We start from the raw sequence: 26677 nt of genomic DNA, 5'->3' as shown, positions 1-26677 counted from the left end.
ATATTATTAATATTGATTTATTTTTTGAATTTTTTTTATAAAACTTCGTTTTATGGTATTATATGATTTAAAATCACTGTTATCACTGATACATTAATTACTGGTTTTATATTACACATTCCTGGGGTGGCCTGATAGCACGGTGGTTAGCGCTGTTGTCTCCCATCTCTGATACCTGGGTTTGAGGCTCCATGGCTCCATGTGTGGAGTTTGCCTGTTCGCCCCTCTGTCATCCTGCATTGTGTCCCATAGGCTCTGAACCCACCACAACCCTGAATAGGACAAGTGGTTACAGAAGATGGATGCTTATTGTGTGCTATGCTGTATCACTTATCTCCTCTGAGGAACTGAAGTGTATAATAGCAGTATCCTACCCAGGATTTGGCCTTGATCATAGTTGGCTACAAATGCAGCTGTCAGTCTGCATCATCAAATATGAATCTTAACATGAGATAAATGAAAAACATTTTATGTGCCACTTGCACGTTAGAATAGTTCGCTTCACCTACCCCCATCTCACTCTTCATAGCTTGAGGGTCCCAGCACAGGGTCACCCAGTGTATGGCACCCCTGGAGCTGGGGGTTAAGGGCCTTGCTCAAGAGCCCACAGGCAGTTGGCTGTTTTTGTGAGGCTGGGGCTCAACCCGGCAACCTTCTGATCACAGGCACAGAGACTCATCCCACTGAGCCCTCTAAGGTACCCATGTGATGTTGTGTTGAATGTTTGAATGAATGGAGAATGCAACCTGGGTAAACACAGCTCTAAAGTCATGTTTCACCCGTGTGTGCGCGGTGGCAGGAGCGACGAGGAGGCGGCTCAGAAGAACAACGCCCTGAAGCAGGTGCGAGAGCTCCAGGCCCAGCTGGCCGAGCTGCAGGAGGACCTGGAAGCTGAGAAGCTGGCCAGGAACAAGGCTGAGAAGCTGAAGAGGGACCTGAGCGAGGAGCTTGAGGCACTAAAGACAGAGCTGGAAGACACGCTGGACACGACCGCGGCGCAGCAGGAGCTCAGGTAGGGGGCAGCACTCGCCATCTGCTACATGCCGATACGCAGCTCCACACCCTGTTGGTAGTGGTCAGTGCATCTGAAGATTGGAGTTTGGACTGTAAAAAATAATCAATTTATGTATGTTATGCATGTTTTTTGAGGTTATAAATACTAAAGATTCTCTTAGTATCATTTATAGATGAATGTTTGTTTTTGTATGGCAATATGGATGCCTACACTCATTTTTGTCTGCTCCTTGAGCGTACAATGGTTCATGTGGTTCAGTACCGGTGATATCTCACCCGATGTGTCCCCACCCTCAGAACCAAGCGGGAGCAGGAGGTGGCGGAGCTGAAGAAGGCCATCGATGAGGAGACCAAGAACCACGAGTCCTTGATCCAGGACATGCGGCAGAGGCACTCCACTGCTCTGGAGGAGCTATCTGAGCAGCTGGAGCAGGCTAAGCGGGTGGGTGTGTCTGCGAGGAGACCACGCCAAGCAGGGATGGAGGAGGTTGTTGGGTCTTATCTTGGTAGAAGAGTTTTTCTTGATCATAGGTCTTTATCCACAGTACCTGAACCTGACACTCTTGGCAGTCTTGCATGCATAGTTAGTTTTTTTTTAGATGAGTCTGTCAGTCATTAGCCATGGGGGTGGGTACTCACTCACTCATGTCGTACGGCCTAGTTTAAAACCAACCTGGAGAAAAGCAAGCAGACCCAGGAGACCGCCAACAAGGAGCTGGTGAACGAGGTCAGAGGGCTGCAGCAGGCTAAGTCTGACTCGGAGCACAAAAGGAAGAAGCTGGAGGCACAGGTGCAGGAGGTCACGGCCCGGGTCACGGAGGTGGAGAGGTCAAAGGTTGAGCTAGCCGACCGCAGTCACAAGCTACAGGTCAGAGTCGGTCATATGTGCAGGAATAAAAACATGGGGCTGTGTGTGTGGGATTTCTCATCAACTCCTCTGTCAATATGTACAGGCGGAACTGGACAATGTCTCCATGTTGTTGGAAGATGCAGAAAAAAAGGGAATCAAGTTGGGCAAAGACGTGGCCAGCTTGGAAAGTCAGCTGCAGGACACACAGGTGAGTTGGGGGCTGTGGGAGGTAAATGTCTATGCAAGGAAAGTGGCCCTTTTTTGTTAACTATCATTTCTCTCACTACAATGGATGATACATCCGTCAATCTTTTAACTCCTTCTGATTGGGTCGTGGGAACATCTAATGATGAAATGACCGCTGTCACTCAGCCAGGACGGCTACAGCTGTCTGGCAGGCCTGTGACTGCTCCTCCGCGTGGCCTCGGCCCGTGGCTTGTGTGACCAGGAGCTGCTGCAAGAGGAGACGCGGCAGAAGCTGAACCTGAGCAGCCGCGTGCGACAACTGGAGGAAGAGAAGAGCAGCTTGCAGGAGCAGCAGGAGGAGGAGGAAGAGGCTCGCAGGAACCTGGAGAAGCAGCTGGCCACTGTACAGGCCCAGGTGAGGGGCTCACCTGCCATCATGTATCTGTCAGTGAGGGCCGTTAGCTGAAGGACTACCTGCCTACCGCAGAGGTCTCCAAAATTTATAGCAACCAATCATAAAATTCCGCAAGCTGATCGATTTTTTTTTTATCGTGACTAGCACAAATATTGGGGTGGATGTGTGAACTGCGGTAATCGTATGCATTACAATTATGTAAATTAGAGTGTTTATTGATTATGTAAGACACTAAAAGATGCTAGCGTAAGCAATGAATCAGCTACACAGAATTTTGTACAAATGTGCATGACTAAGGGTGTTTATTTGAACGCGCAGATGTCAGAGACCAAGAAGAAGCTAGAGGACGACGTTGGGACAATGGAGGGGCTGGAGGAGGTGAAGCGGAAGCTGCAGAAGGACATGGAGAACACGGCCCAGCGGCTGGAGGAGAAAGCCATAGCGTTTGACAAGCTGGAGAAGACCAAGACCCGCCTGCAGCAGGAGCTGGACGACCTGACGGTGGATCTGGACCACCAGAGGCAGACAGTGTCCAACCTGGAGAAGAAGCAGAAGAAGTTTGACCAGGTGAGACTTTCTTGTTGATGGGGATATTCAGCCTCTGGTTATGCCTGAAAAGAGCACAGCTCGGGATAAGATGAAACAGGCAGGCATTTCAGACCTTTAGGACATTTCGCCCATGGAAAAAAAGCCAATGGAAGTATGAATACAATATATCTAAATCAATGGAATTATGAACACAAAATATCTAAACCAATGGAATCACGAATACAAAATATCTAAGCCAATGAAAGCATGAATACAAAATATCTCAAGGGTGGGAATTTGAATGTGACCCAGTTCTAAGTCCGTGTCTCTTGCTGTGGCTGCCTGACAGATGTTAGCAGAAGAGAAGAACGTGTCAGCTCGCTTTGCAGAAGAGCGGGACCGGGCAGAGGCTGAGGCCCGTGAGAAGGAGACGCGGGCCCTTGCGCTGACCCGTGCACTGGATGAGGCCCTGGAGTCCAAGGAAGAGCTCGAGAGGCTCAACAAGCAGCTGCGTGCAGAGATGGAAGACCTTATGAGCTCAAAGGATGACGTGGGAAAGAATGTAAGTACCATCCACCTCTTGTGGGCAAACAGAGATCGGCGGTGACCCTGTGTGAAGTGTGTGTTACCTGGGCAGATGTTCAAAAACTGCATTACCTCTGTAGGTTCATGAGTTGGAGAAATCCAAGCGAGGCATGGAGCAGCAACTGGACGAGATGAAGACCCAGCTGGAGGAGCTGGAGGACGAGCTGCAGGCCACCGAGGACGCCAAGCTGAGGTTGGAGGTCAACATGCAGGCCATGAAGGCCCAGTTCGAGCGTGACCTGCAGGGCAGAGATGAGATGGGCGAGGAGAAGAAGAGGCAGCTGGTCAAGCAGGTGTGGCACCCTTGTCCTTCCAGCCACCTTCCTGGCACCTGGCTACCACTCGTATTTTAAGTGATGCTCTTACTTATTCTCAATCAAGGTGCGGGAGCTTGAGGCTGAGCTGGAGGACGAACGCAAGCAAAAAGCGTTGGCTATGGCCGCCAAGAAGAAGATGGAGATGGACCTCAAGGACCTGGAGGCTCAGATCGAGGCGGCAAATAAAGCCCGTGACGAGGCTATCAAGCAGCTACGCAAGCTCCAGGTCGCAACATCACTCCATCTATACAGTGATAACATCTAGCTCATGCAAGTTTCTTACACAAAAATGTTCTGAGGGCAGAAGGAAAAATGACTGGTTCATAGAGATAACCAATCAGAATGCAGAGGAGGTGGGACAGGACATCTGACCGGTTCTCTCTGAACCAATAATTTTTCCTTCTGCCCTCGGAACATTTATATGTAAATACAGCTCCCATGAACTAATATCTAACCGTCCCACACCCATAATTGCACTGCTTCTATGTCCGTTATGCTGGGCATTAATGTGGCTCCGGTCTCTCTCTACAGGCTCAGATGAAAGACTACCAGAGAGAGCTGGAAGAAGCTCGCGCCTCCCGGGACGATATCTTCGCCCAGTCGAAGGAGAATGAGAAGAAGCTTAAGAACTTGGAGGCCGAAATCCTGCAGCTGCAGGAGGTCTGTTCCTCATCCTCCTGCCATGTGATCTGGGAGCGTTTGGCTCATGTGGGCTTATGACCTTTCCATGACCTTTGGCAGGACCTGGCTGCATCCGAGAGGGCCCGTCGGCATGCCGAGCAGGAGCGGGATGAGTTTGCAGACGAAATCTCCAACAGCGCCTCTGGAAAGTGAGTGACCTTTTCCTAACATTTAATCCAGTCCAGTCCTGTCGGGTTCATAGGTCATCTCACAGCTCTGAACATTTATGCATGTGTGTTTGAAGGTCGGCCTTGCTGGAGGAGAAGCGAAAGCTAGAGGCACGCATCGTCCAGCTGGAGGAGGAGCTGGAGGAGGAGCAGAGCAACATGGAGCTCCTCAACGATCGCTTCCGCAAGACCACGATGCAGGTGAGCTCCATGACAACCCCTCCCATAGGAAGACAGGACCGGCCAGGAGTGGGCAGGTCAAGACCAGAAGACCTGCCATTAAAATCCACTTAATTTGCTTAACGTAATACACTTATTCCATGAGCCTAGCTTTTTAACAGAAAGCCCAGCAAGGTCCTTGCTTGTTTATAAACGGAGCTCCCTCCCACCCAAAAAGGTGGACACCCTCAGCATGGAGCTGGCCGGGGAGCGTAGCTCTGCCCAGAAGAGCGAGAGCGCCCGGCAGCAGCTGGAGCGGCAGAACAAGGAGCTGAAGTTAAAACTGCAGGAGTTAGAGGGTGCAGTGAAGAGCAAGTACAAGGCCGCTATCGCCGCCCTGGAGGCCAAGATCGCCCAGCTGGAGGAGCAACTGGAGCAGGAAGCCAAGTGAGGCTTACTCCGTCTGTAACTAAAACACAGGCAACAGTACATACAGTGGCATTTGGCTGAAAAATAACAGCTCAATTACTATTTGTCGGCAGATCGTTTTCCACGTTACATAAAACCTTGTTACCCTCCTTCCCCGCAGGGAGAGAGCAGCAGCCAACAAGACGGTGCGTCGCACGGAGAAAAAACTGAAGGAGGTGTTCATGCAGGTGGAGGATGAGCGTCGCCATGCCGACCAGTACAAAGAACAGGTGAGGTGTAAGAACAAATATCAATACACCACAGTAAATAATAAACACACCGAGTTGCAACTTCTTGGTTGCTATTAGCAACACAAATATTCCAGCCAATGGCAGCTAGGCGCTTTTTGACTGATATAGCCATTGGTTGCTGCCACTCAGTCCTTGTATCTCCCCCCTGCCCCAGATGGAGAAAGCCAACTCCAGGATGAAACAGCTGAAACGGCAGCTGGAGGAGGCTGAGGAGGAGGCGCAGAGGGCCAACGCCAACCGCAGGAAGCTGCAGAGGGAGCTGGAGGATGCCACGGAGTCCGCTGACGCCATGAACCGAGAGGTCAATGCACTGAAGAGCCGCCTCAGGTAGGCACACAAAAGCCTTACACAACAAATGTAAACACGTCCCGGTAGTCATGTGACCGAAAGTTATCCTCTTTCAGGCGAGGAGGGCCAATCAGCTTCCCCTCTGGCCGCACGGGCCGACGGGCACTCCAGGTGGAGGGGGCCTCCCTTGAGCTGTCAGATGACGATGGCGCCACTAGTGATAGCAAGGCCAACGAGGTGAACGAGGCATCAACGCCTTCCCCCCAGGGCGAGTAGGGCACAGCCATGCTCTCCAAGCTCCTCCCCTTTCCCCCACCCCACAGGTAGGCTAGCAATTGTGCTTTAGGGCAGTCCTCCAGCAGCAAGGGGGCACCACCACACTCCCACCGTACTCTGTAAGGCTCAGAAAAGCATTGATCTCTTCTTTGTTAATGTCATCTGGCCTTGGGATGACACTCTGCTTTCTATAAAAATTAAGTGCATTTTAAATATTCCATGTATGTGTACACACATAACTACAGTGTGTGTGTGATTTTCTTATAATAATGTGAAAATATTTCCTAAATAGCCCTGTTGTACAACCTGTCCATTTATTGAATATGTTCATATGAAAAAGGCTTATTTACAAGCAGGATAATCTTACATCTGTAACTGCATGCGGCTTCATATGCCAGCCATTAGCCTCTGTCATAAATACAATTAAAACCAGAGTTATTTGTAGTTGTTTGACGTGCTTTGACCTCTGTTCAACAGAAACATTCAGACCGCGAACAAAAGTGATTTCCAAGGGATTTTCCCACAAAATGAGCAAGCTGCAGTTAGAAATTTAGGAAACCAGTGTCATTTTCCATGTAACAGTGTTAGTGTGGCTTCAGAAACAAACTAAAATGTTAATTCCTGCACAAAGCCACGTTTATCAACATCTTACTAATGCTACGAGGAGCACGCTCCCGTGGCCAGTCCGCCCCGCCCGCATCCTGCGCATTTGACTGTTAATGATGCAACTTGCAGCAAAAACAATGCGACTGCAGGAGCGGAGCCATGTGGCTGACCACTGAGCGTGCTCAATGCCCGTTTTATTATCCAGACTTTGGGTGCTTGAAAGGTGCCACGTGTACCGAGCACAGAGCCCAATTATGTTCATGCACGAAAGACGTTTCCTGAAAGTGCCTTAGAGATGACGCAAGACAGAATCTGGAGTGCGTGCGTATGCTTACACATATAAATCACCCATTTATGGAAAAATCTTAGTGAATGTGTCAGCACTGGGCTGCCTAGAGACCTGCCTGACCACAGCGTGTCATGCAAGGTCCCCCAGGGCCGCACTGTCTGCTTCCTGTCCGCCTCCGAGCTTCCCTGCTACCCAATCTAGCTGAGGCTGTTGGGCTTTAGTAGGCAGCTGCAGGAATTGAGCACAGCAAGACTTCCCAAGACCAAACATGTAAAGGACCACACCCTCCCTTACCTGTACAAAATGTCCCGTCACCTGCCGTTGGGTTAAAAGCTTTAATGTCCGAGGTTACGGTTATTTTGGCTGCTGACCTTTTGTCCCTCCGCTTACATTCTTTCCTGTACGCCTGTGTTTCTAGAAGAGGATTTTTGTAAAAGGTAATAAACTTGTTCATTATAGAACCTCATTATTTTACATTGTGTGTGCAAGTTCATGTGGGTCTCAAAACTGGGTGACAGCTGGTCTTTTCCTTTTTAAAAAAAAAAAAAAAAAAAACTCAAATAGTTCACTACACAAATCAAATAAAAAGAACTTTATAACCAAAACAAAGAGTCAAACTGCGACAGGGCATGCAGTAGCACAAATGCACAGATGACAGTGTTTCACCCATTTATTGCCTTGCATAGTTCATTACAGTCTAAGGCTTGCTGTAGACTTGTAGGCACATCTCACCTTTCAGTGAGGAACAGACTGACAAATTAAAAAAAAACAATTCAAGTAGGACACAAAGCGTGATGTGATCCTGTGCTGGGAGACTGTTAGACTGGGAGCAGAAAAGGAAATGCCAACACCTAAATTGGACCCGACGAGTACACATAGAAAACATACAGACATGTTTCTGAGTGTAAATTAGCAACAGTCTATAGCCAAATTGCACTTGAACTCTGTCGTATGGTAGAAATGGGGGGGGGGGGATTAAAGTAAAATAAAACAGAAACAAAATTGCAAGTGGCATACAAAGACTGACAAGCACAGAAGTGGAGCGGACAGAGGTGTCAGCGGTGAAACACATTGCACATTCTCTTCTACCTCTTTTCTCACTGATGACGGTCAGCCATTGGTAAAAAATAATGGTTTTGAATCCTCTCCAAAAGCAGTCCTCAAAGTTGTCTCATCGCACTACATCTTACCCCATTTTCATCACTTCCGCTTGCTCGATGTATCCTTCTTTCTGACTGGGTGAAACCCCAGCTTTTCACATATTGCCATTTGTTAGCTCCACTGTCTGTCAATACTGTCCTCATTCCCAATTGGTCCGGGGCTGTACGGCCCTTTCTGCATTCAGTGCAAATTCCTCTTGGTCTCACCTCCCTGAGTGGGGCTGACATCTGGAGAGTGAGTGGGGAGAAAAACAGACACAGACTGTTTACGTCAAACAAACAAAACTCAGCCTCAAGTATGGTGGACAATCATGTAGTCACAATCTGAAGGACTCTGAAGTGAAGGACGGCACAGGGGTTCTATGTGAGAGCCCATTGCGAGGGACAGAGACCCCGGGGCGTACCAACTGCTCTGGGTAAAGGGGGGGGGTGGCGGGCAGGGGCACATATGAAGAACACAGGGGAGCAGCGTGGGACAGGAAAAGCAAGCCAGTCCAGGGTCATTTCAGATGGAACCAGACAGAACAGAAGAAAGACAGGTGACACCCAGGTCCGCTGTCTTGGGGGGGGGGGGGGTGGTTATGTGTCGTGGGGGCCTGGAATTATATCCCAGGAATCATGGACAGTGGGCCTGGTTTCACCAATGGTGAAAACGAGTGGAAAGAAGGATTAACAGAAGGAGAAAAAGTGTGTTGCAGGAAAACACAAGCGAATGCATGCAGACACTGCAGGAGCAAAGTATCATGGGATTGGGACCACATGTACCAAGCACAGGAACACACACACACACACACACGCCAGCGGGTTTTACCAGAGTAGTAAGACTGCCGCTGACACGCACAGCGAATAAACACCTCAGAGTCCATTCAACACTCAACCTCATTTCCATCCTATATAAAAAGGCATGAAACACACAGATCAAACCTCATTTACGTCCGTGTCAATAATCTCAAAGCCACAGCAAAATTACCAGTCATATATCTACCTAAGCAGTTACAGGGCAAAGTGATCAACTAGATACAGGCTTTTAACGTACAAAAATACTTCACAATAGTAAACTGCATGGAGAAATTATGTCCTTATGTTCCCAATGTCCGGTAATAATAACGTATAACAGTCAGCCTATTAACACACCATAAAAGCAGATCTCACACTGGCTCAGTGTCTGAAGTCAACCATGCCTCTCTTTGATTGTTAAATTCTTTTCTTAGGCTCCATTTAACTCGGTTTTAAAATGTGTCTTGTGCGCTCGGATCACAAATGGACAGCGCTAAATACAAGTGTGAACAACCAGCAAGACACATCGTGATCCGCTCACCCAAACCACTTCCGAGGTGGTCTGGGTAACTAACCAGAAATCTTTCGTAGTGTAAATGTTAAAGTGAACTGATGCGTCCCTCGGAAGGCCGTCCGCAGAGGGCAGTGACAAAACCTGAACAGAAGTGCTCAGCTGGACACCTTGGAGACGCATCACGCGGGTGTAAGCGGCGAGCTCTCGGCTGTCTGCTTATGATGTGATCGCCCAAGACGCATTTTACCCCAAGTGTAAACAGCGCCTTATTGTTTTCGGCTGATCGCCATGGCAAACTCACTCTGAGTCGGGCTGAATCCTGAGCCGCCTCCCAGCACCGTGCCGTTCCCCCCGGCTGGATTCCCCGCGGTGGCCGGGCTAAGTAGGGAGGGTGGGAACTGGAAGGGCAAGGAGACGGGAACCAGACCCCCCAGAAGGCCGAGGCTCAGCGAGAGCGGGGAGGGCGCAGGGCCCAGCAGAACGCCCCCCGCAGAGGAGCCCTGTGGACAGGGGACAGTGTCAGGCCGCTGCTCAGCATTCACACGGTTGCGGCTCGTCGCTCAATCGCCCAACACGACAGCGGCGACCTCGGTGACGCTGGGTCACACAGTCCCTTGAACAATCGGGGGGGGAGATAAGGATCTTGCTCAGGGACCCAATGGTGAAATAACTCTGCCAACCATGGGACTTGAACTGGCAACCTTCCAATCAGAGGTTCTTAACCACTGTGCCAAACAACTCCCCTATTATTCTTTTTCAGAAATAAATTCACATATATAAGCAGACAATATATAACCATTCATCACTGTAGCTACTGTACCTGTGACAGATGAGCGGTAACAGGGCCACTCAGACCCGCGACAGACACAAGGCCAACGTCCGACTTGGCTGTCTGACTGGACCCGCCCCCGGCTCTCATATGCTGTCCGTGATTGGTCGACAAAACCGCCGGGGCAGAGCTGGAGACCACGTGACTTGAAACAGACATGGTTCTCGCAGAACTTGCCGAGACGCTGCCGTGGTGGGGGGCGTTCTGCACTCCGGTCGGGCTGTACCCAGTCTGTCCTGCACTAACCTGGGGGGCAGGAGCAGGTGGCCGGGGGCTCAGCTTGATGATGGGAGGGTTGTTGCTGTGTGAGGATTTGGTGAGCGTGGCCTGCATAGGGGTGATGAAGTTAGAAACGCTATTCTGGTGCGGGCTGGGATTTGAGGGTGGCAATGAGGATGACGATGAGGTCTGAGGGGCAGTGGAGGCTCCTTTGAGAAGAGAAGAATGCGGCGTTTTATGGGAAGGAGAACTTTTATGGTTTAAGTGGGGAGAGGCAAGTCCGCTCAGCCGAGCCTGAGGAAAGAGACTGCGGCTGGTACTGCTGCTGCCATAGCTGGATTGGTTACTGCTTTTGACTGGATCAGGTGAGGGCGTGGCCAGCCCAGGCTTTGGAAGGGTAAATCCATTAAGGGGCGGGGCTAGCCGAGATGAAGGCGGGGAACGGCCTGGGGAGGGAGTGGTTTGCCCTGAGGAAGGTATGACCAGCCCGTGCTTTATCGCAGGCTTACAAAAAGCAGTCTGCTGGGGAGGTAACAGAGAGGCGGTATTCGCCGGCCTTGGTTTAGGCGGGGAGAGGGACCCAGCTGGATTGGGCTTGGGTGTCGGCGTCATTGTAGCTCCTCCCTTCGGGGCAGAGCAAGGGAGGGAGACCAGCGGAGGGAAGCCGGAAAGGGGTGGAGCCACAGGAGGGCTGTCGCTTTGGGTCACACCCTTAGCAGCATCGCCCTGGTGGGTGGGGCCATGAGAGACGTCCGAGACTGGGTCTTGGTCTTCATCCTGGGAGTCGGAGAGGCAGATGGTCTCCATGGGGGAGGCGCTGGACTGGCAGGGGGCCGGAGCTGAAGGAGGCGGAGCCACTACTGGGGGGGGCTGGTTCCAAGAAGCAGAGAAGACTATTAAAGAAGAAACAACAGCATCACACGCAATTTAAAGGGGACAGGACACATTACTCACCTTGGGCTTAGCTTTCTTCTTCTTGACTCTGGGGAGGGAAGACATGTTTGTATAGGATTAAGCCATTCACAAATAAACGAGAAATCAAAGTTAAATGAGCTGCACGCACGCTGGTATTTACCAGGAGGGATTTTCTAACATCAATAATCAGGACTGAACTGTCCGGCACTAATTTAAATCAAATCACTGTACATGTAATATCACCGTACAGGTGAGTGAATAACAAGTGCAAGATCACAACAACAGGGGTGAAGTAAAAAAATGCAAGTGCAAAAAAATAATAATAGTGCAAATAGGAAGTACACAAAAATACATACATATCATACATTAAAAAAAGAATGCGAGAAACTCACAAGTTGCCAGTCAGGTGACTGTGAACAAGTCTGCTTTCCTTAAACAGCATCCTGTGAAAGACGGATGTAGGTCACACATCACATGACCATCTGCACAGGGTGGAAAGCAGGGGTTTGCCGGGAACTGCAGTAAACGTGGGCATGGGGGGGGAGGAGCCAAGAGAACTACATAAATAATGGACTGGACTGCGGCAAACTGACCTGGACTGCATCCAGCCCTTGGGCCAGAGGGGCTTGACCTCGGTCTCCATGAAGGCCTTCAGGTAGTCCTCCACAGACAGCGGCCCCCGCGGCTCCTGCGCATAACAGGCCAGCTTCACGCGCACCAGGTTGCAAAGCAGGGTCCTGGCAAACGACCATGACAGCCGTCATAACGCTGGCCCATCCACCCAGTCACAAGTCCACCGCAGATCTTTCGGAATCGTGGCGCAGCGCTGCCATCTTGTGGCCGGCAGCACTAAGCGAACACGCCGCACCTGAGTCTGTCGTCCCAGATGAACTTCTTCCGCAGGCCGGCCGCTTTGCGGCCCGGTTTCTCCTCGTCCTCCTCCTCGGAGGCGTTCCTCTCCAGCTCCTCGGACTGTTGCCTGCAGGATACAGGTGACAGGCTTTCAGGTATCCGGTCAGAGAGGCCGGTCACGCGCACCAGGGCCGCCCCCCATTTCCCGGGCGAGACACACTTGGCGGCTTTGGCATCGAGGTCCATGTTGTATTTGGCGATCTGTGCGGGCATCGCACTGCACACCGCCAGCTTCAGTCGCAGCAGTGGCATTTTCATATGGTCGTCCTGCCGGAGGGGGGAGACGCAGTCAATGACACTGAGGCACACGCCCTTGCCGAGATCGGTGGCGGCACAGCCACACTCTGCTGCTGGCACTCACCTGCGCAGCTGGGTTAGCCTGCACGCAGACGGAGCCGGCCTGCACGCAGACGGAGCCAGCCTGCACGCAGACGGAGCCGGCCCGTGTGGTGTTGCTGAGTTTCTTCAGTCGCTTCAACAGTGCCCCCCTGCTGCAGGGCACGAATGCCTCTAGGTGCGAGTAGACGGCCGAGCGCACGGACATGGGGTGCTCCTGCACCTGCAGCTCAATGCTGGGTAGACAGCATGGGGGGGAGGCTCTCAGGTCAAGCTACGAATGGCAGCTGACCCCCTAAATGCCTACTGCATAATTACAGCTAATTAAACGGTGCAGGTAACTACAAACAGACAGACTTACTCCAGAAGGATGTTGTTCATCTCCAAAGTGAAGAATTTCTTCCTCCCTTCCTCATCGAACTGACGAGATGCCTGACACAAGACATGCGATGCTTTGAGATGCCGTTACACATACTACCCACAATGCAACAAGGCCGGACCGCAATCTCCGTTATATCACAAAACTACCCTCACTGTAAAACCTGTCACTCTCCCTCACCGGTTTTCCCCCTCTCACAGAGGTGGACATTTCAGGTCCAGAAAATCCAACTGGACCAGACCAAGATTTTGATTCAACCAACCAGTTGAGTATAGAGTGTCACAGTCACAATGTATTCAACCGGTTGGTTGAAACAAAAACTTGATCTGGATTTTTACTTTCTGGACCTAACATATCCACCTTTGATTACTAGCTTCATGACACGGACCAGGGGAAGGTATTACTGCGTCTGTCTACAAAGAAATCAGTGGCACTACTGGAGGATGTTATTCTGAGACATACCACTCGGAGATCTTCGATGCGCTTCACAAGGGCACCAGGCAGGCCGCTGGGGAGCGGTGGAGGTTTTAGGAGACCAACACTCAACCCCTGAGGCCCCTGAGCCTTCGGTAAGACAGCCCCGCACGACTTCTGACCCACCCCCGTCACTGGAAGTCCGTTCTCCCCCTGGACAGAACTGGGGGGCAGCGGACGGTCCAGTTGGGACAGGTCAAGTTCACCCACAAGGTTCTGCAGTATCGGGTTGCCTTTGGTCGAGTGCAGCAGCGACATCAAGGCAGGGTCTAGCGACAGGTGGGTGGGTGGAGGGGTGACATGGGGCAGGGGGTGAGGGTGTGGAGGCACGCGGGGCACCGGTGTCCCATTTGGGGCCCGGCTCCCGCCGCTGGAGCCCTTGTCCGGGGTGAGGCGGCGGACCATAGCGGCCAGACTGAGGGAATCTTTCATCAGCTGTTTCCGCTTTTTCTTCTCCGGTCGATGGGCATTCAAAGACAGAACTCTGGGCAGGGACAGACAAAGAAAAACAGATGAGAAGAATAAACACGCATGTCGATACGACTAGAACATAGCAGAGGGGCAGCTGATGGTTTCCTTTTCCGCTCCCTCACCTCTGCTTGGGCTCTTTGACCTTTTTCACCTTCTTTTCCTCACTATTGCCCCCATCTTGTTTCTTCTTCCTCTTTTTAACCACTCGTTCCTCTCCGCCTTTCAGCTTCTGAAGCCAAGCAATAAACACACATTTGGATAAACTCTTTCCGCAGCCCCGAGACGCGTCACACACTTCTTTAAGTGCCCGGTGAAGGTTTCAGTCAAATGTTGGTAAAACGTTTATGTAGAAACAAAGCATGTTTCTTTGGCATGTATTTTTTGCCCAGAGTCTGTTCGGAAGGTAGCACGTTTCTTGCCTGGAAGCCTTTTTTGTCTCTTCCAGCTTCCTCCCCATCGGAGTCAGAAGCTGCCCGGAACTGCAGGGTCCCCGTGTTGATGTAGAATCCTCCGAGCTTGGTGGTTAGGGAGGCTGGTACCAGCTCATCATACTGAAAAGAGGGACCAGTTAAAACGTACACTGAAAATAATTACACACTATACCAGGGGTAGCCAGTCTTATCCGCAAAGGACGTGTTTTCGCTGCAACTCCCTAATTAGATTACTAATTAGAGGACTGATTGGCTGAAGAGTCCTCACACCTGGGTTTTACCAGCTGACATACAGGTTATCCCAAAAACCCGCAAGCACACATGCCCTTTGCGGATAAGATTGTCCACCCCAGCACTATACGAACGTTCTGCAACTTTAGGTGATACACAGGGCAATTTTTTGAGCAATGTTGCCGGGCAACGCCAACCAAGTGAGACAAAGGACGACTCATCTGGATTGGGATGATCTCAAAAAGTTGCCCACTGTCAATCGAAGGTTTTCAAATAGAAATCTGCTACCCAATATCAATGGGACAATGCAGCAACGGCCAGCCTTGCCCTGTTTATCACCCTCAGACAATTAGAGAAACACCTACTAAATAGAGCAAGAGGCCAAATAGCAGAAGTACCCAAGCTTGATTCTATGCCTCATTTTCAGCAGCCTCTCTCACCTTCAAGAGTTTCATTTAGAATAATGGTTAAGAACATAATTATCTTAATCCCCCATTTGCATAATCTGGGGAAAAGAGTGTTGCGCCATTGACAGTACTTGGCCTAACCTGGTTATATGCAATAATTCAGCTACAGCAGGGGGGTTTGCTGACAGATTAGCATTATTTGTGATGTTCCACACTGGGTTGGGGAGGCAGGGGGGAGCCCATTAGGATGCCTCGAGTGTCTGCAATTGAGTGCCAAGCGAGCAGAGCAACGATGCAGATGCTGTTCTGTGTGGTACACAAGGCCAGCATGCGGGAAGGCGATGTGCCGGAAACTGTGAAGCATCCTCCATGCAGGGAGGGACTGTGGGTAGCTATGAGCAAGCCATATCGAACTGTAGTGCTAGAATGGAGAAACTGGGGAAACTGGTGCAAGATTGGAGGGGCTTTCAGTAAAAAAAAAGAGGAAGAAATAAAATGTATTATTATGTTAAACGCTGCGTTTTGTGGAGATTAGCGGGAAATAGGTCTGATCAGCAGTTAAGTAATGACAGTCGAACCCAAATCAGGGACGAAGTACTAACAGCTTCTGAGTTGTCTATGAAGGAGTCACTTTCGTCATAGCCGAAGCCGATGTCAATCAGATCCTGCATTCGGTCTGTCCTTCTCCGTCTACTAGAAGTGCCCTGCAATGCAAAGAAGGAAAAGAATTAAGACACATACAATTAACCCAGAAATTTTATTGTGACAATGCTTGGAGTCACTACACAACTTTGTAATCCCTTGAAAATAGTATACAAATATATGACAACTGATTTTTGCTACTCTGAACAGCTTGGTACAGACATTTGAAAGAAATGACTGTTCTCTTAATAACATTAACAAGTTCACCCAAATCATCCAAACCACTGCTAAAGGAAGTGAGAGAGGCTTTCAGACTCACGTATTTGCTCTCGAATTTCCTGGCCAACCCCTCAACTTCTAGTCTCTCCCTCTCCTCATCTGCAAAGGGGTCACTGGGGTCAAAGGCAGGTGTGAGTCTTTCAAGGGGCTTTTTTGTCTTGGAAGGAGAATCGTGCAAGAAAAAAAGGCAAGGCGAGAAGAGGTCGGGACCGGTGTGGAAGAATAAAACCAGCCTCCACCGTTAAGCAAAAAATGCAAATTGTCATGCAAGTTCGTAAACTCCTGGTTTTATTCATCGTCCAACTCGAGGTATTACGAAATCATAAACGGAAGAAACATTGCTTATTTGATTAGATACAATACTGCAGATCAGATTTTTTTTAAATATTTTTTAATGCAAAACATCGACTCTAACGACATTTTCCCCATCTAACTAACTTACCTCGGAGGACTGGACCAGCTCCGCGTAGCTGAACTCGGCAGATCCACGAGCGCTGGGCTCGGAGAGGCGGAGGTTGAGCCGCACCGTGATTCGCCTCGGGCCGCCGTCGCCCCTGTCACCGGCCGCATCGATACCTGGCAAACCGCAGCTGACCCCGGCCCCCATCTCCGGACCCCCAGACCGCCCATTTATCCCGGGACAGTCTTCGGCGTCGGCCTCCAGTCGGGGGTTCTGCGGGTCGGCGGCCGCTACGGAGCTAAAAGCCGACACGGTCACAAAGGGTACTTTCCTCGGTTCGGCCATTTGGACCGTTAATGTGAGAACCGTCCGCCTGACCGAAGCCGAGCAGCGGCAGCCGCAGAGACCCCACACAGACAAACTGCTTTATATTCTGTTTCGGGGGCTACAATTTTTTTATTAAAATACGTAATTGCTGACACAACTCGAATGTTTATCCCTTCACCGTCCACACTAAGTTCTGAAAACTTCTTTAGTGCAAGGAAGTTATATTCTGGGCGGATGTATCCAGTGCCGAAGCTTCGAAGATAATCAGGGAAGCCATCTTGCATTTCAGCAGTAAATAAAATGATTGATGGAGGAAGTCACTGGGCATGCGCACTGACCAAGGGCGGGGAAAGTGCCGAACTCTGCCGAACTCTTGATTCTCCGCTTCATGCCGTACGAGACGTAGTAAACAAAACTAAATGCATGATAATGAAAAGATAAATATAATACCATTCAGCCTGCTGGGAGGTAGTGTGACTATTAATTGTATATGAGAAAAGCAAAATTTATTTTAAAAATTCAGTAAATACGTATTCTGAATAAGAAATTTGATAGCTGAGCTTGGTAAATGGATGGAATGAAAAAAATAAGTATGATATATCATTTCATTGGGTGGATGTAAAATAATGTTTAATTTAAACAAAATGTTTCATTTCAACACGCGTATTTGCTTAGTTAAGCACACGTTTCATCTTTCACCAGAAAGCGGCATCCTGAAATGTATAAATAATGCCTGCGTTTCCGTCATATTTTCACCTTCGAACAGTAGCCTTAACTGTTTTGTTTTATTCCTGCGCAGTTCTGTATTATGATTAAATGAACAGATTTAATGGTCAATAGTAATGAATAATCATTATATAAAAACATTAAACTTTCATAAAGCTTTAATTTGCCTAATATAAGTAAAAATAGAAATATTTTAAATGATAAATGTGAGAAAATAACTATGTTAAAAGGGCTAGTGATTATTCTGTCGATGTACTTCCCGAGAGTTCCCATATTTAATGTTCTATTTGCCTCACTTGCACATCGCTTTCAACAAAAACGTCTGATCATAGCCGTAGAAACCGGCAGTATACTTCCCAGTATTTAATTTGGTTTCATACGTCCTTTGCATTTACATCTGCATTTAAATTACGTGACCCATGCGCCTTATTTTCTTACAGGAGAAAAATTAATATGTACAATACATGTGTAATTTTAAAAATAAAAATGTTTAAGTTCAGCACTAACTGTAGTCAGGTAACCCAGAATGTGCACTTCGGTGATGGCCTCTAGAGGGCAGTGAAAATTCCAATTCTGCACAAACCTAGACTGATAAAGTTGCCGGAAGGGGAGCATATTAAGAGCATGGAATTTATATTAAGACAATACAGAAACAATGATTGATTCCTAAGTCGAAAAGGGTATTATGTTATTGTGAGTTTTTATCTGCTGTGAGATTTGGTGTTCAAAGATAAGATATTGAATACAGTGATTAAGCCACCTATCACGTTTGCTTGGCAAGCAAAAAGCAAACATGATCTGAGATTAAAAATGGTTAGGAATGTTTAATGAATTCTTATTAATTCATGCTTTTTAAAATAATTTTATGTGAAATCATTTTAAACTACTTTCTGATTTTAATAAAAGATAAAGAAAATTAAAACATATATTACTTTAACAAGAATGACACATTAATCTTAGCCTGATGTCCTGAAGCAATAGGACAGTATAGCGGAGCAAATACATCAGTGTTTCCCTATCCAGTCCTCAGGGCCCCGCTGATAGTCCGAAAATGTGGGCTGTCTGGCAAGGAGTTGGGAGGGAGCAAAAACGTGGACCGGCAGTGGATCCCCTAGGACTGGGTTGGCGAACACTGCTTTGCATAATCATTAAAGCCTTCACCTCTAGAATAAATAGAAAAGTAATCAAATGTCACATAAACATGCCCCTGTTTAAAAGCTGTTCCTCTATTCTCTCCTCGCATCTGTCTCTGACCCACACGCATGGCCCTCCTCCCTGCTCTCAGCGATTCAGCCCCTTGCGAGTCATTAGCTGCTCATGTGCATTCCATGTCATGGCAGCCGTCATGGTTCAGCACAGACAGTGAGGCAGCACCCCACAGAGAAAGCTGGCTCTGCCCGTGTTCCTAAAATCTCACTGCTCATATTCAACAACAGTAGATTCGGTGAGAAAAAAATAACTGTTAGATTTTCTTTTGGGGCTTTACTAGTGATTGCCAAGTGAGGCTTCATGAACTACTTGGTGTATCTTCAGACACCACTATAGTAGATGGTGCTCTCTGTTCAATAACATTTCTTCTTCCGGTTGTCTGAAAAAATAACATAACCAAGCGTATTTCCTGCCTCCAAAGTTTTTAGTAATCTTATAATTTGCTCTCAAAAGCAAACAGCTGTTTCGTGTTCCAATACGGCTGCTTCAAGCTGTCAGAGCCAAATAGTCAGATCAAGTGAAGTCAAGTCAGACATTGTTTGAAGGTCCTGATTAAATCAAAGCAAATCAATAAAAAAACTGATTAAAACCCACTGACCGGGTGTGATGTGTGATCATATCCGTAACTAAAACCTTGAACATTTCTTGCTCCTGGGAGGTACTTCCTTGAATATTTTTCGTGTTACACAAACTGGATCATTACAGTCCCTTGAAAAAGTATTCATACCCCTTGAACCTTTTCACATTTTGTCACCTTACAACAATGTGATAGACCAACACAAAGAAGCACATAATTGTGAAGTGGAACGAAAAAGATACATAGTTTTCAAAAATGTAATCAAATAAAAATCTGTGCCTTTGTATTCAGTGCCCCTATATTCTGATACCCCTTAAAAAAATCAGTGAAAACAATTGCCTTCAGAAGTCCCCTAATTAGATGATGAGTCCACCTGTGTGTAATTTAGTCTCATCATAAATACACCTGTTCTGTGAACAGTTTTTTACTTTTTTACTGCACCAATACTTGTAAAATGTCAAACTTGCTTGTAAAAAATTTTAAATGTAAAAAAAAATAAAACATACAAAATACAGAGAAACCAGAAGCACATTCTAAACAGGGCTTACACAGTATGAATCGGTCAGAACATTATTCTTTTTTCTTTTTGCACAGATATGGCAAACAATTGTCTTTCTCATATTGGGCACATTCAAAATGTGCCCACCTACTGCACATATCACACTGCACATATCACCTACTACACATATCACACTGCACATATCACCTACTGCATATATCACACTGCACATATCACCTACTGCACATATCACCTACTGCACAAATCACACTGCACCTACAGGTGAGAAAAGCAAAAAATAACAATTAGGTACATATAATTATACAATGAGACAAATTGTATGGCACTATGCACAGACATGCTACAGTCAATAGTACAAAACACACATTTTTGTTAGACATTACCATTCCCATCATGCTCTTATCAGCATCAGTGTCCGGCAATGAGCAAACCACACAAAAGCCATCTGCATCCCCTAGAAACAATGTTTTATTATAAGGTTTAAAACTGTTCTGATTCTATATGTGTACATTATCGCACACTCCGTATATTTCATATGTGAGTAAAAATGCACATATATTTTATTTGTTGTATTAAGTTGAAAGAAATTTGATATTTTCTTTAAAGCTGCCAAAATAACTATTATACTATAGGTGTAATAGTTTGATATTTAACATTATTAAAACTAATTTGCATACTGATACAGTGGTAGGAACCCATTTAGAAAAGTAATCTGTTGCTGTTAGGATTTACTGGAATCCGTCCTCTTTTGGTAGAGGTCCCGTCAGATCAATGCCAGTGAGCTCCCATACAGCAGAAACCTATCAAGGTAAAACAAATACATTTATTTATAGATTTATGTCTTAAATATAAATTAAAATTGATGCTTTAATTAATAGCTGTTTTATAATATCAATAAAGCACAATATACATTTACCTTAATACACTCTAATGGTTGTGTAGCAGTCAAAGGTTTTCCAACCTTCTGGCACATGTCACATTCCAAGACCTTTAAGAAATCAAGTCTTAATATATTGATACAGCATCCACAATTATATAAAACAAAACAAATGAAAACTCAAACCCAGCGGTCAATATCAATGGTCATGCCAAGCCAATAAAATCTAGAGGACATTGCATTGCGCGTTTTCAGGATGCCTGAATGCCCCCCCATTGGAGAAGAGTGAAATTCTTTGAAGAGCTTTCTTGCATCTTCTTTCGTCTTAATGACTTTTCTTCTGCCATAGAAGAGCTCTCCTTCTGCAATTAACATTAATTCAGAAACTAACATCATTATTGAGCTATTTCACCAAGACACCAGCTACATTTGAATCTATTGCAGATACTCACCGTTCAATGTGAATTTGGAAGCTACATCCTATGGTTTAGTTTCTGGGATTTATTGTATCCACACGGGTATGTACCCAGAGACAGAAAGTTAAATAGTACTGCCCACCTTTCCTCCATAGCTAAGAGATGAGAAATAACATTTCCACACACAAATAATTAATTTTATTATCACAAACTAATATATATATATATATATATATATATATATATACACACAGTACTGTGCAAAAGTCTTAGGCAGGCAAAGAAAATGATGTTTAGATTACCCTCGTGTTGGTGTAAACTATGATATTATCAAAGTGTGTCAGCATTTCAGAACCTCTGCTAAAATCATCCTAGTATTTGCAGCGACCGTCCAGTGCAGCCATGTATTTTTTGACTTGGCCACTAGCACACCTCATACAGCTAGTCAATCTCTCACTGACTTTTTAAACCAATATATTTAATTATTTAATTGAGCTATTGGTGAAATTTAACAAAATCATGGAACGGCTGAGGTGCCCCTGAGGAGAAGTTTGGGAACTGAAGTGGTGTTCATCTAGCCATCCAACTAGATATCATCCATCCATCCATCCATTTTCCAAACCGCTTATCCTATTGGGTCGCGGGGGGTCCGGAGCCTATCCCGGAATCAATGGGCACGAGGCAGGGAACAACCCAGGATGGGGGGCCAGCCCATCGCAGGGCACACTCACACACCATTCACTCACACATGCACACCTACGGGCAATTCAGCAACTCCAATTAGCCTCAGCATGTTTTTGGACTGTGGGGGGAAACCGGAGTACCCGGAGGAAACCCCACGACGACACGGGGAGAACATGCAAACTCCGCACACATGTGACCCAGGCGGAGACTCGAACCCGGGTCCCAGAGGTGTGAGGCGACAGTGCTAACCACTGCACCACCATGCCGCCCCTAACTAGATATCAGTAACTTTTTATAAAACAGAAGAAATTATTACTAGTTTTTATTGTGTTACTCTTAATTTCCACATGTTCTAATGTTAAATTGTGTTTTTTGTTCTAAGCCAAAATACACTTGCTACCCAGATAAACGGCTTTAAACATTTCTTTGGACTGCCTAAGACTTTTTGCACAGTACTGTGTATATATATATATATATATATATATATATATATATATATATATATATATATATATATATATATATATATATATATATATATATATATATATATATATATATATATATATATATATATATATATATATATATGTGTATGTGTATGTGTATGTGTATGTGTATATGTATATGTATATGTATATGTATATATATATATATATATATATGTATATGTATATATATATATATATATATATATATATAGGGGCGGCATGGTGGTGCAGTGGTTAGCACTGTCGCCTCACACCTCTGGGACCCGGGTTCGAGTCTCCGCCTGGGTCACATGTGTGCGGAGTTTGCATGTTCTCCCCGTGTCGTCGTGGGGTTTCCTCCGGGTACTCCGGTTTCCCCCCACAGTCCAAAAACATGCTGAGGCTAATTGGAGTTGCTGAATTGCCCATAGGTGTGCATGTATGAGTGAATGGTGTGTGAGTGTGCCCTGCGATGGGCTGGCCCCCCATCCTGGGTTGTTCCCTGCCTCGTGCCCATTGATTCCGGGATAGGCTCCGGACCCCCCGTGACCCATTAGGATAAGCGGTTTGGAAAATGGATGGATGGATATATATATATATATATATATATATGCTTTTGATATATATAGATATATCAAAGCATGCAATTCATTTTCTAACTGTGCATTGACTATTAGTGCAAAATGAAGGGTTTTAGCACATATTAGTCTATCAAATTGTGCTATACATTTATTGTGACTACCATTTCGTCACCATTTCATATTTACACTAAAAGATAAATTGCTTTATTATTCGTACGGTAAACCTTTTCACCGTTACATTAACGATATATTTCAATGAAATTCTTTAATAACATAATTATTAAATGGTTGCAGTATTGGTTTGTGTAATGAGGACAGTTGCCACAGCCCCTAATTAACAGCGCATTTTCTCTTCTGCCAGGTTAATTTGTGAGATTCACAGCGTGGATTAGCATCTCCGTCTCCGTGGTATGGTATCGCTTACACCCAGATGAACGTATCCAATAAGTGACACCTCTTTAGTGGCTCTACAACATCGAAAAAAATCAAAACTGAATAATATGGTTTGAAATAATACAGCAGTCAACACGAACAGTTGAGAAAGCCGTCTTTATTGCTATACCAAATCTTAACTGCAGAGATGCATATAAATGAATACAAATTAGGGGATTTTAAATGCAAGAAATTAACTAAATTTATTCATCAATAATTCTCCCCCATCCCCTTTCCAACAGTATGAGCAAATAGCTAAACTGAGCACAGCGTAAGAGAGACCCTGCATTCCATTCAGCCAGCCAGTCTGGAAGAGACCGGCTCGCTTGCACCAAACGTCTTGGAACCTCTCATCTGTTCCCTTTTACATAATTTAGGGAAACTGTAATAGATGCACGGGTGCACAGTGTTCAGTAAGGCCACACGTACGAAACAGTATGTCCGCTACTGATGAAAATCTTAATTTACCAATTTACCCCCGGCTTGCTTCCACCCCCCGTAACTCTGATCTCTGGGAGACTGTGCGCAGAGAATACAATGTGTTGCAAAACCTTCTCAGCCACCCAGTTTTCCCTGTAATGTATAGATATTGAAATCTTAAGAAATGAGTACTCACAATGAATGGCGCCCTTAGGATTTGCCTGTATTGCGAATGCCACGGGCTGGCCCGCATTAATGTAAACGTATGAATATTAACGCTGCGGGTCTTATCATGGTGATTGCCAGGGTCTTTCAGCTAACATTACTGGCCTTTTTTTGTGCTGTTTCGGTTTGCATTGTTCTGTATGTAACAGGAGTGTAGTTTAAGTTTATTTCAAATGGAAGAATGAAAAAATACCTATATGTGCATTACATTTTGAACATAAATCTAGGCTATGTTACGAAAACCACTTGTCTATCATTTTACTCACGGCTCGGTCATAAATATATGTCTGACATTTGTAACGAACCAGGACAATAAAAAAGCAAAAAGGACGCTTCTCAAATTTGCCGAATTATGGTTCTTTATTTCTGAATGCCAGCTTAATTGTCCCTGATAGACGTTCATTCATTTTAAAGGAGCTCTACCCCGTCCCAAGATGGCGGCCCTGTTGACGCATTCGCTCCCATATACGGCTGTATTCAACCCGACATCCAATGCTTATATCTATGGTACTGATCTAGCATCGTTACCTCACACCTCTGGGGCACTGGTTCGAGTCTCCGCCTGGGTCACATGTGTGCGGAGTTTGAATGTTCTCCCCTTGTCGTCGTGGGGTTTCCTCCCGGTGCTCCGGTTTCCCCCCACAGTCCAAAAACATGCTGAGGCTAATTGGAGTTGCTAAATTGCCCATAGGTGTGCATGTGTGAGTGAATGGTGTGTGAGTGTGCCCTGCGATGGGCTGGCCCCCCATCCTGGGTTGTTCCCTACCTCGTGCCCATTGCTTCCGGGATAGGCTCCGGACCCCACGCGACCCAGTAGGATAATCGGTTTGGAAAATGGATGGATGATCTATCTGTAGTATGATTAAATACAGTAAAACTCTTCACATAAACCCGCATTAGAAACAGAGGTACAACGAGAGTGTAAAGAAGCTATACTTTATCCATTACTATAAAAAGAGTAAAATATTACTCCAGATTGCAGTGGTGCTTTGGCCTCCTTTGCATATTTTCCTTTCCCTTCAGAATTCAATTAGAAAAAATAGATACAGAAAGAGGAATAATTGGAATGTTTCCTTATAGAAACAGTGGGACAAGATAACACTGTGGCCGATATGAAGCCAGGCGCCGAAAGTTGGTGACGTATCCCAGCTAATAAATGTTATTTACGAGAAAACTAATGTGGATGTCAGTTCTTCTTTATGCGTGAAGGATGACGCAATGGCCCTGGTGGACGGTGTGGCCAGTGCTGCTGACAACCTTCGGCTATGATGCAGTCCCAATGACCGAGCTGGAGCACACTTCCACTTTTAGGATTGGATGGAGAAGCAGCATAAAAGATCGACGGCAAGACAACTTCACCTGTCCAGCAAACCAACCATGCCGACCTGGTCTCTACTAACAGAAGTGAGAAGTACTTATGCAGGGAGTGTTAAAGGGGAAAGAACATTCCCATCCTTGCGTCTGCCGGAGTGCCCCCTCAAGTGGGTGTGACCGAATTCGATGGATGAATTGGGCTGAATGTACTATGACTATGTTAAATGCCAAAATACAACGAAATAATGTTCAACGAATGTTAATGACATCTAATCATAGTACATTGAAGCAACTGTGGAGTATTAGTTCTATTATGTGTTTACATCTAAAGCCTGAAATACCTCAATGTAATGATACTTTATGTACTGGGCACTGCGGAATGTATAATGTAACTACTCACCAAGCTCTATGTAGATTCCACGGGTTGCCCATAATAGCTGGCTGGGTATAATGGTGTCGTGGATCGCCCCGGGGAAGCCCCTATGACGTCACACGGGACTCCCCTGCCACACCCCCCGCGGTTTCCCTAAAAGGGAGTTGAGCAGCGGCCGTAGCTTCTACACCAGTCCCGAGAATCGGCAGAACCGGTTGCCGTTTGCCCTCCACTACCAGCTGATGCCCGTCGGGGTAATCGGAGAGGCTTTTTATTCACGACTGGCATGCCAGCCAGATGCGAGATCTTCAGCCTTCCGTGCTAAGTTCCAGCGTTTATTCCCTGACCTGTCTCCACCTCTGTTCTGCCTCTGCCGACCATCGCTTATAGACTAGCCCCCTCACCTGCCTGTTTTCACTGCCTCGACTTTGGATTTAATTTATTTCTGTCCTATTGCTCTTTCTCCCGGTGTTGACGGAGAAGATAAATATTTTTCCTAAACTGATCCACTATAGCGTCCTGCTTATTTTTCGTAACCTCTGCCGTGATAAATGGACTCTACAGGTAAAGGGAGAATAGCTAGATACCCATACTAACAAAATGTATGATATACGAGATTATGATAAAACTGATAGAAGAGATATATGCTCACTAGGAATGCGCCATATTAACCCATGTTTTAATACGAAGGGAAGCGCGTGCCCCCCCCCCCCCCCCCCCCCCAGATATGCTATTTGAAGTTGGTCCTCACGTCCTTTGTGCGAGTACCATCCACGTCCATGAACATCTACCATCCGTGCCATATTCCGGATGTTTGAATAACACATATATTTGTAAATGGCAAAACAAAACATATTGGTTAAAAATTTGAAAACCTTATGAAAGTATAAACCAAACGCAAATGTCACAAGCAACGCAGTTACTGAATATTTTGAATGCGTGAAACTAATGTCAATATCTGTCATTGCTTGTTGCACATGCTTGAAAATTAATCAGAAATCTGGGAAAATGAATTAATGCTGTATGTATGTTCACTACAAAGGGCTGGCATCTTGTCGGGGGTGTACCAC

The 26677-nt window shown here is 46.4% G+C and overlaps 2 protein-coding genes and 2 long non-coding RNA genes across 12 annotated transcripts in view; 2 read left to right on the top strand and 2 right to left on the bottom strand.

The window, feature by feature from the left end:
* LOC125717684 (myosin-10-like) overlaps window positions 1-7554 on the top strand; it is a 46599-nt gene extending 39045 nt beyond the window's left edge. For all 8 annotated transcript variants that reach the window (XM_048990873.1, XM_048990870.1, XM_048990872.1 and 5 more), the window contains 16 exons: window positions 800-1012; window positions 1312-1456; window positions 1676-1882; window positions 1968-2072; window positions 2313-2465; window positions 2784-3032; window positions 3343-3555; window positions 3659-3871; window positions 3960-4121; window positions 4427-4555; window positions 4637-4725; window positions 4821-4944; window positions 5141-5349; window positions 5492-5600; window positions 5776-5948; window positions 6026-7554. In XM_048990873.1, coding sequence (XP_048846830.1) covers window positions 800-1012; window positions 1312-1456; window positions 1676-1882; window positions 1968-2072; window positions 2313-2465; window positions 2784-3032; window positions 3343-3555; window positions 3659-3871; window positions 3960-4121; window positions 4427-4555; window positions 4637-4725; window positions 4821-4944; window positions 5141-5349; window positions 5492-5600; window positions 5776-5948; window positions 6026-6185 — 2653 coding nt within the window. In that variant the 3' untranslated portion in view covers window positions 6186-7554. The remainder of the gene's footprint in view (window positions 1-799; window positions 1013-1311; window positions 1457-1675; window positions 1883-1967; window positions 2073-2312; window positions 2466-2783; window positions 3033-3342; window positions 3556-3658; window positions 3872-3959; window positions 4122-4426; window positions 4556-4636; window positions 4726-4820; window positions 4945-5140; window positions 5350-5491; window positions 5601-5775; window positions 5949-6025) is intronic.
* Window positions 7555-7732: 178 nt separating this feature from the next.
* Window positions 7733-16801, bottom strand: LOC125717686 (ubinuclein-2-like). 2 transcript variants are annotated; one of them, XM_048990877.1, is made up of 16 exons: window positions 16499-16801; window positions 16097-16213; window positions 15738-15839; window positions 14486-14617; window positions 14189-14295; window positions 13584-14079; window positions 13104-13174; window positions 12768-12978; window positions 12567-12673; window positions 12363-12473; window positions 12088-12231; window positions 11887-11937; window positions 11534-11561; window positions 10352-11449; window positions 9833-10031; window positions 7733-8468 (listed from the first exon to the last, which is right to left on the bottom strand). In XM_048990877.1, exons 1-16 carry the CDS (start codon window positions 16799-16801, stop codon window positions 8422-8424), a joined length of 3324 nt encoding a protein of 1107 aa, XP_048846834.1. In that variant the 3' UTR covers window positions 7733-8421. The 2 variants fall into 2 exon arrangements, with proteins under 2 accessions (XP_048846834.1, XP_048846833.1); XM_048990876.1 differs by having other exon boundaries at window positions 12363-12673.
* Window positions 16205-16940, top strand: LOC125717688 (uncharacterized). Its single transcript, XR_007384586.1, has 2 exons — window positions 16205-16365; window positions 16506-16940. It is a non-coding gene; the product is annotated as an uncharacterized LOC125717688 (long non-coding RNA).
* Window positions 16941-20576: 3636 nt separating this feature from the next.
* Window positions 20577-21159, bottom strand: LOC125718036 (uncharacterized). The gene is made up of 3 exons (XR_007384741.1): window positions 20879-21159; window positions 20732-20803; window positions 20577-20615 (listed from the first exon to the last, which is right to left on the bottom strand). It is a non-coding gene; the product is annotated as an uncharacterized LOC125718036 (long non-coding RNA).
* Between the last annotated feature and the right edge of the window lie 5518 nt (window positions 21160-26677).

The sequence above is a fragment of the Brienomyrus brachyistius genome, chromosome 22 (genome assembly GCF_023856365.1).
Source record: "Brienomyrus brachyistius isolate T26 chromosome 22, BBRACH_0.4, whole genome shotgun sequence".
Lineage (NCBI taxonomy): Eukaryota > Metazoa > Chordata > Actinopteri > Osteoglossiformes > Mormyridae > Brienomyrus > Brienomyrus brachyistius.
Note: the sequence above shows the minus strand (reverse complement) of the source record. Positions and strands in the feature narration are given on the sequence as shown.

Coding starts and splice junctions, on each gene's coding strand:
- LOC125717686 (XM_048990876.1), bottom strand. CDS start 16,801: ATGGCCGAACCGAGGAAAGTACCCTTTGTGACCGTGTCGGCTTTTAGC. Junction 16,214..16,498: donor AGCTGGTCCAGTCCTCCGAG/GTAAGTTAGTTA, acceptor TCTCCTTCCAAG/ACAAAAAAGCCCCTTGAAAG. Junction 14,618..15,737: donor TCATAGACAACTCAGAAGCT/GTTAGTACTTCG, acceptor CCCTCTTTTCAG/TATGATGAGCTGGTACCAGC.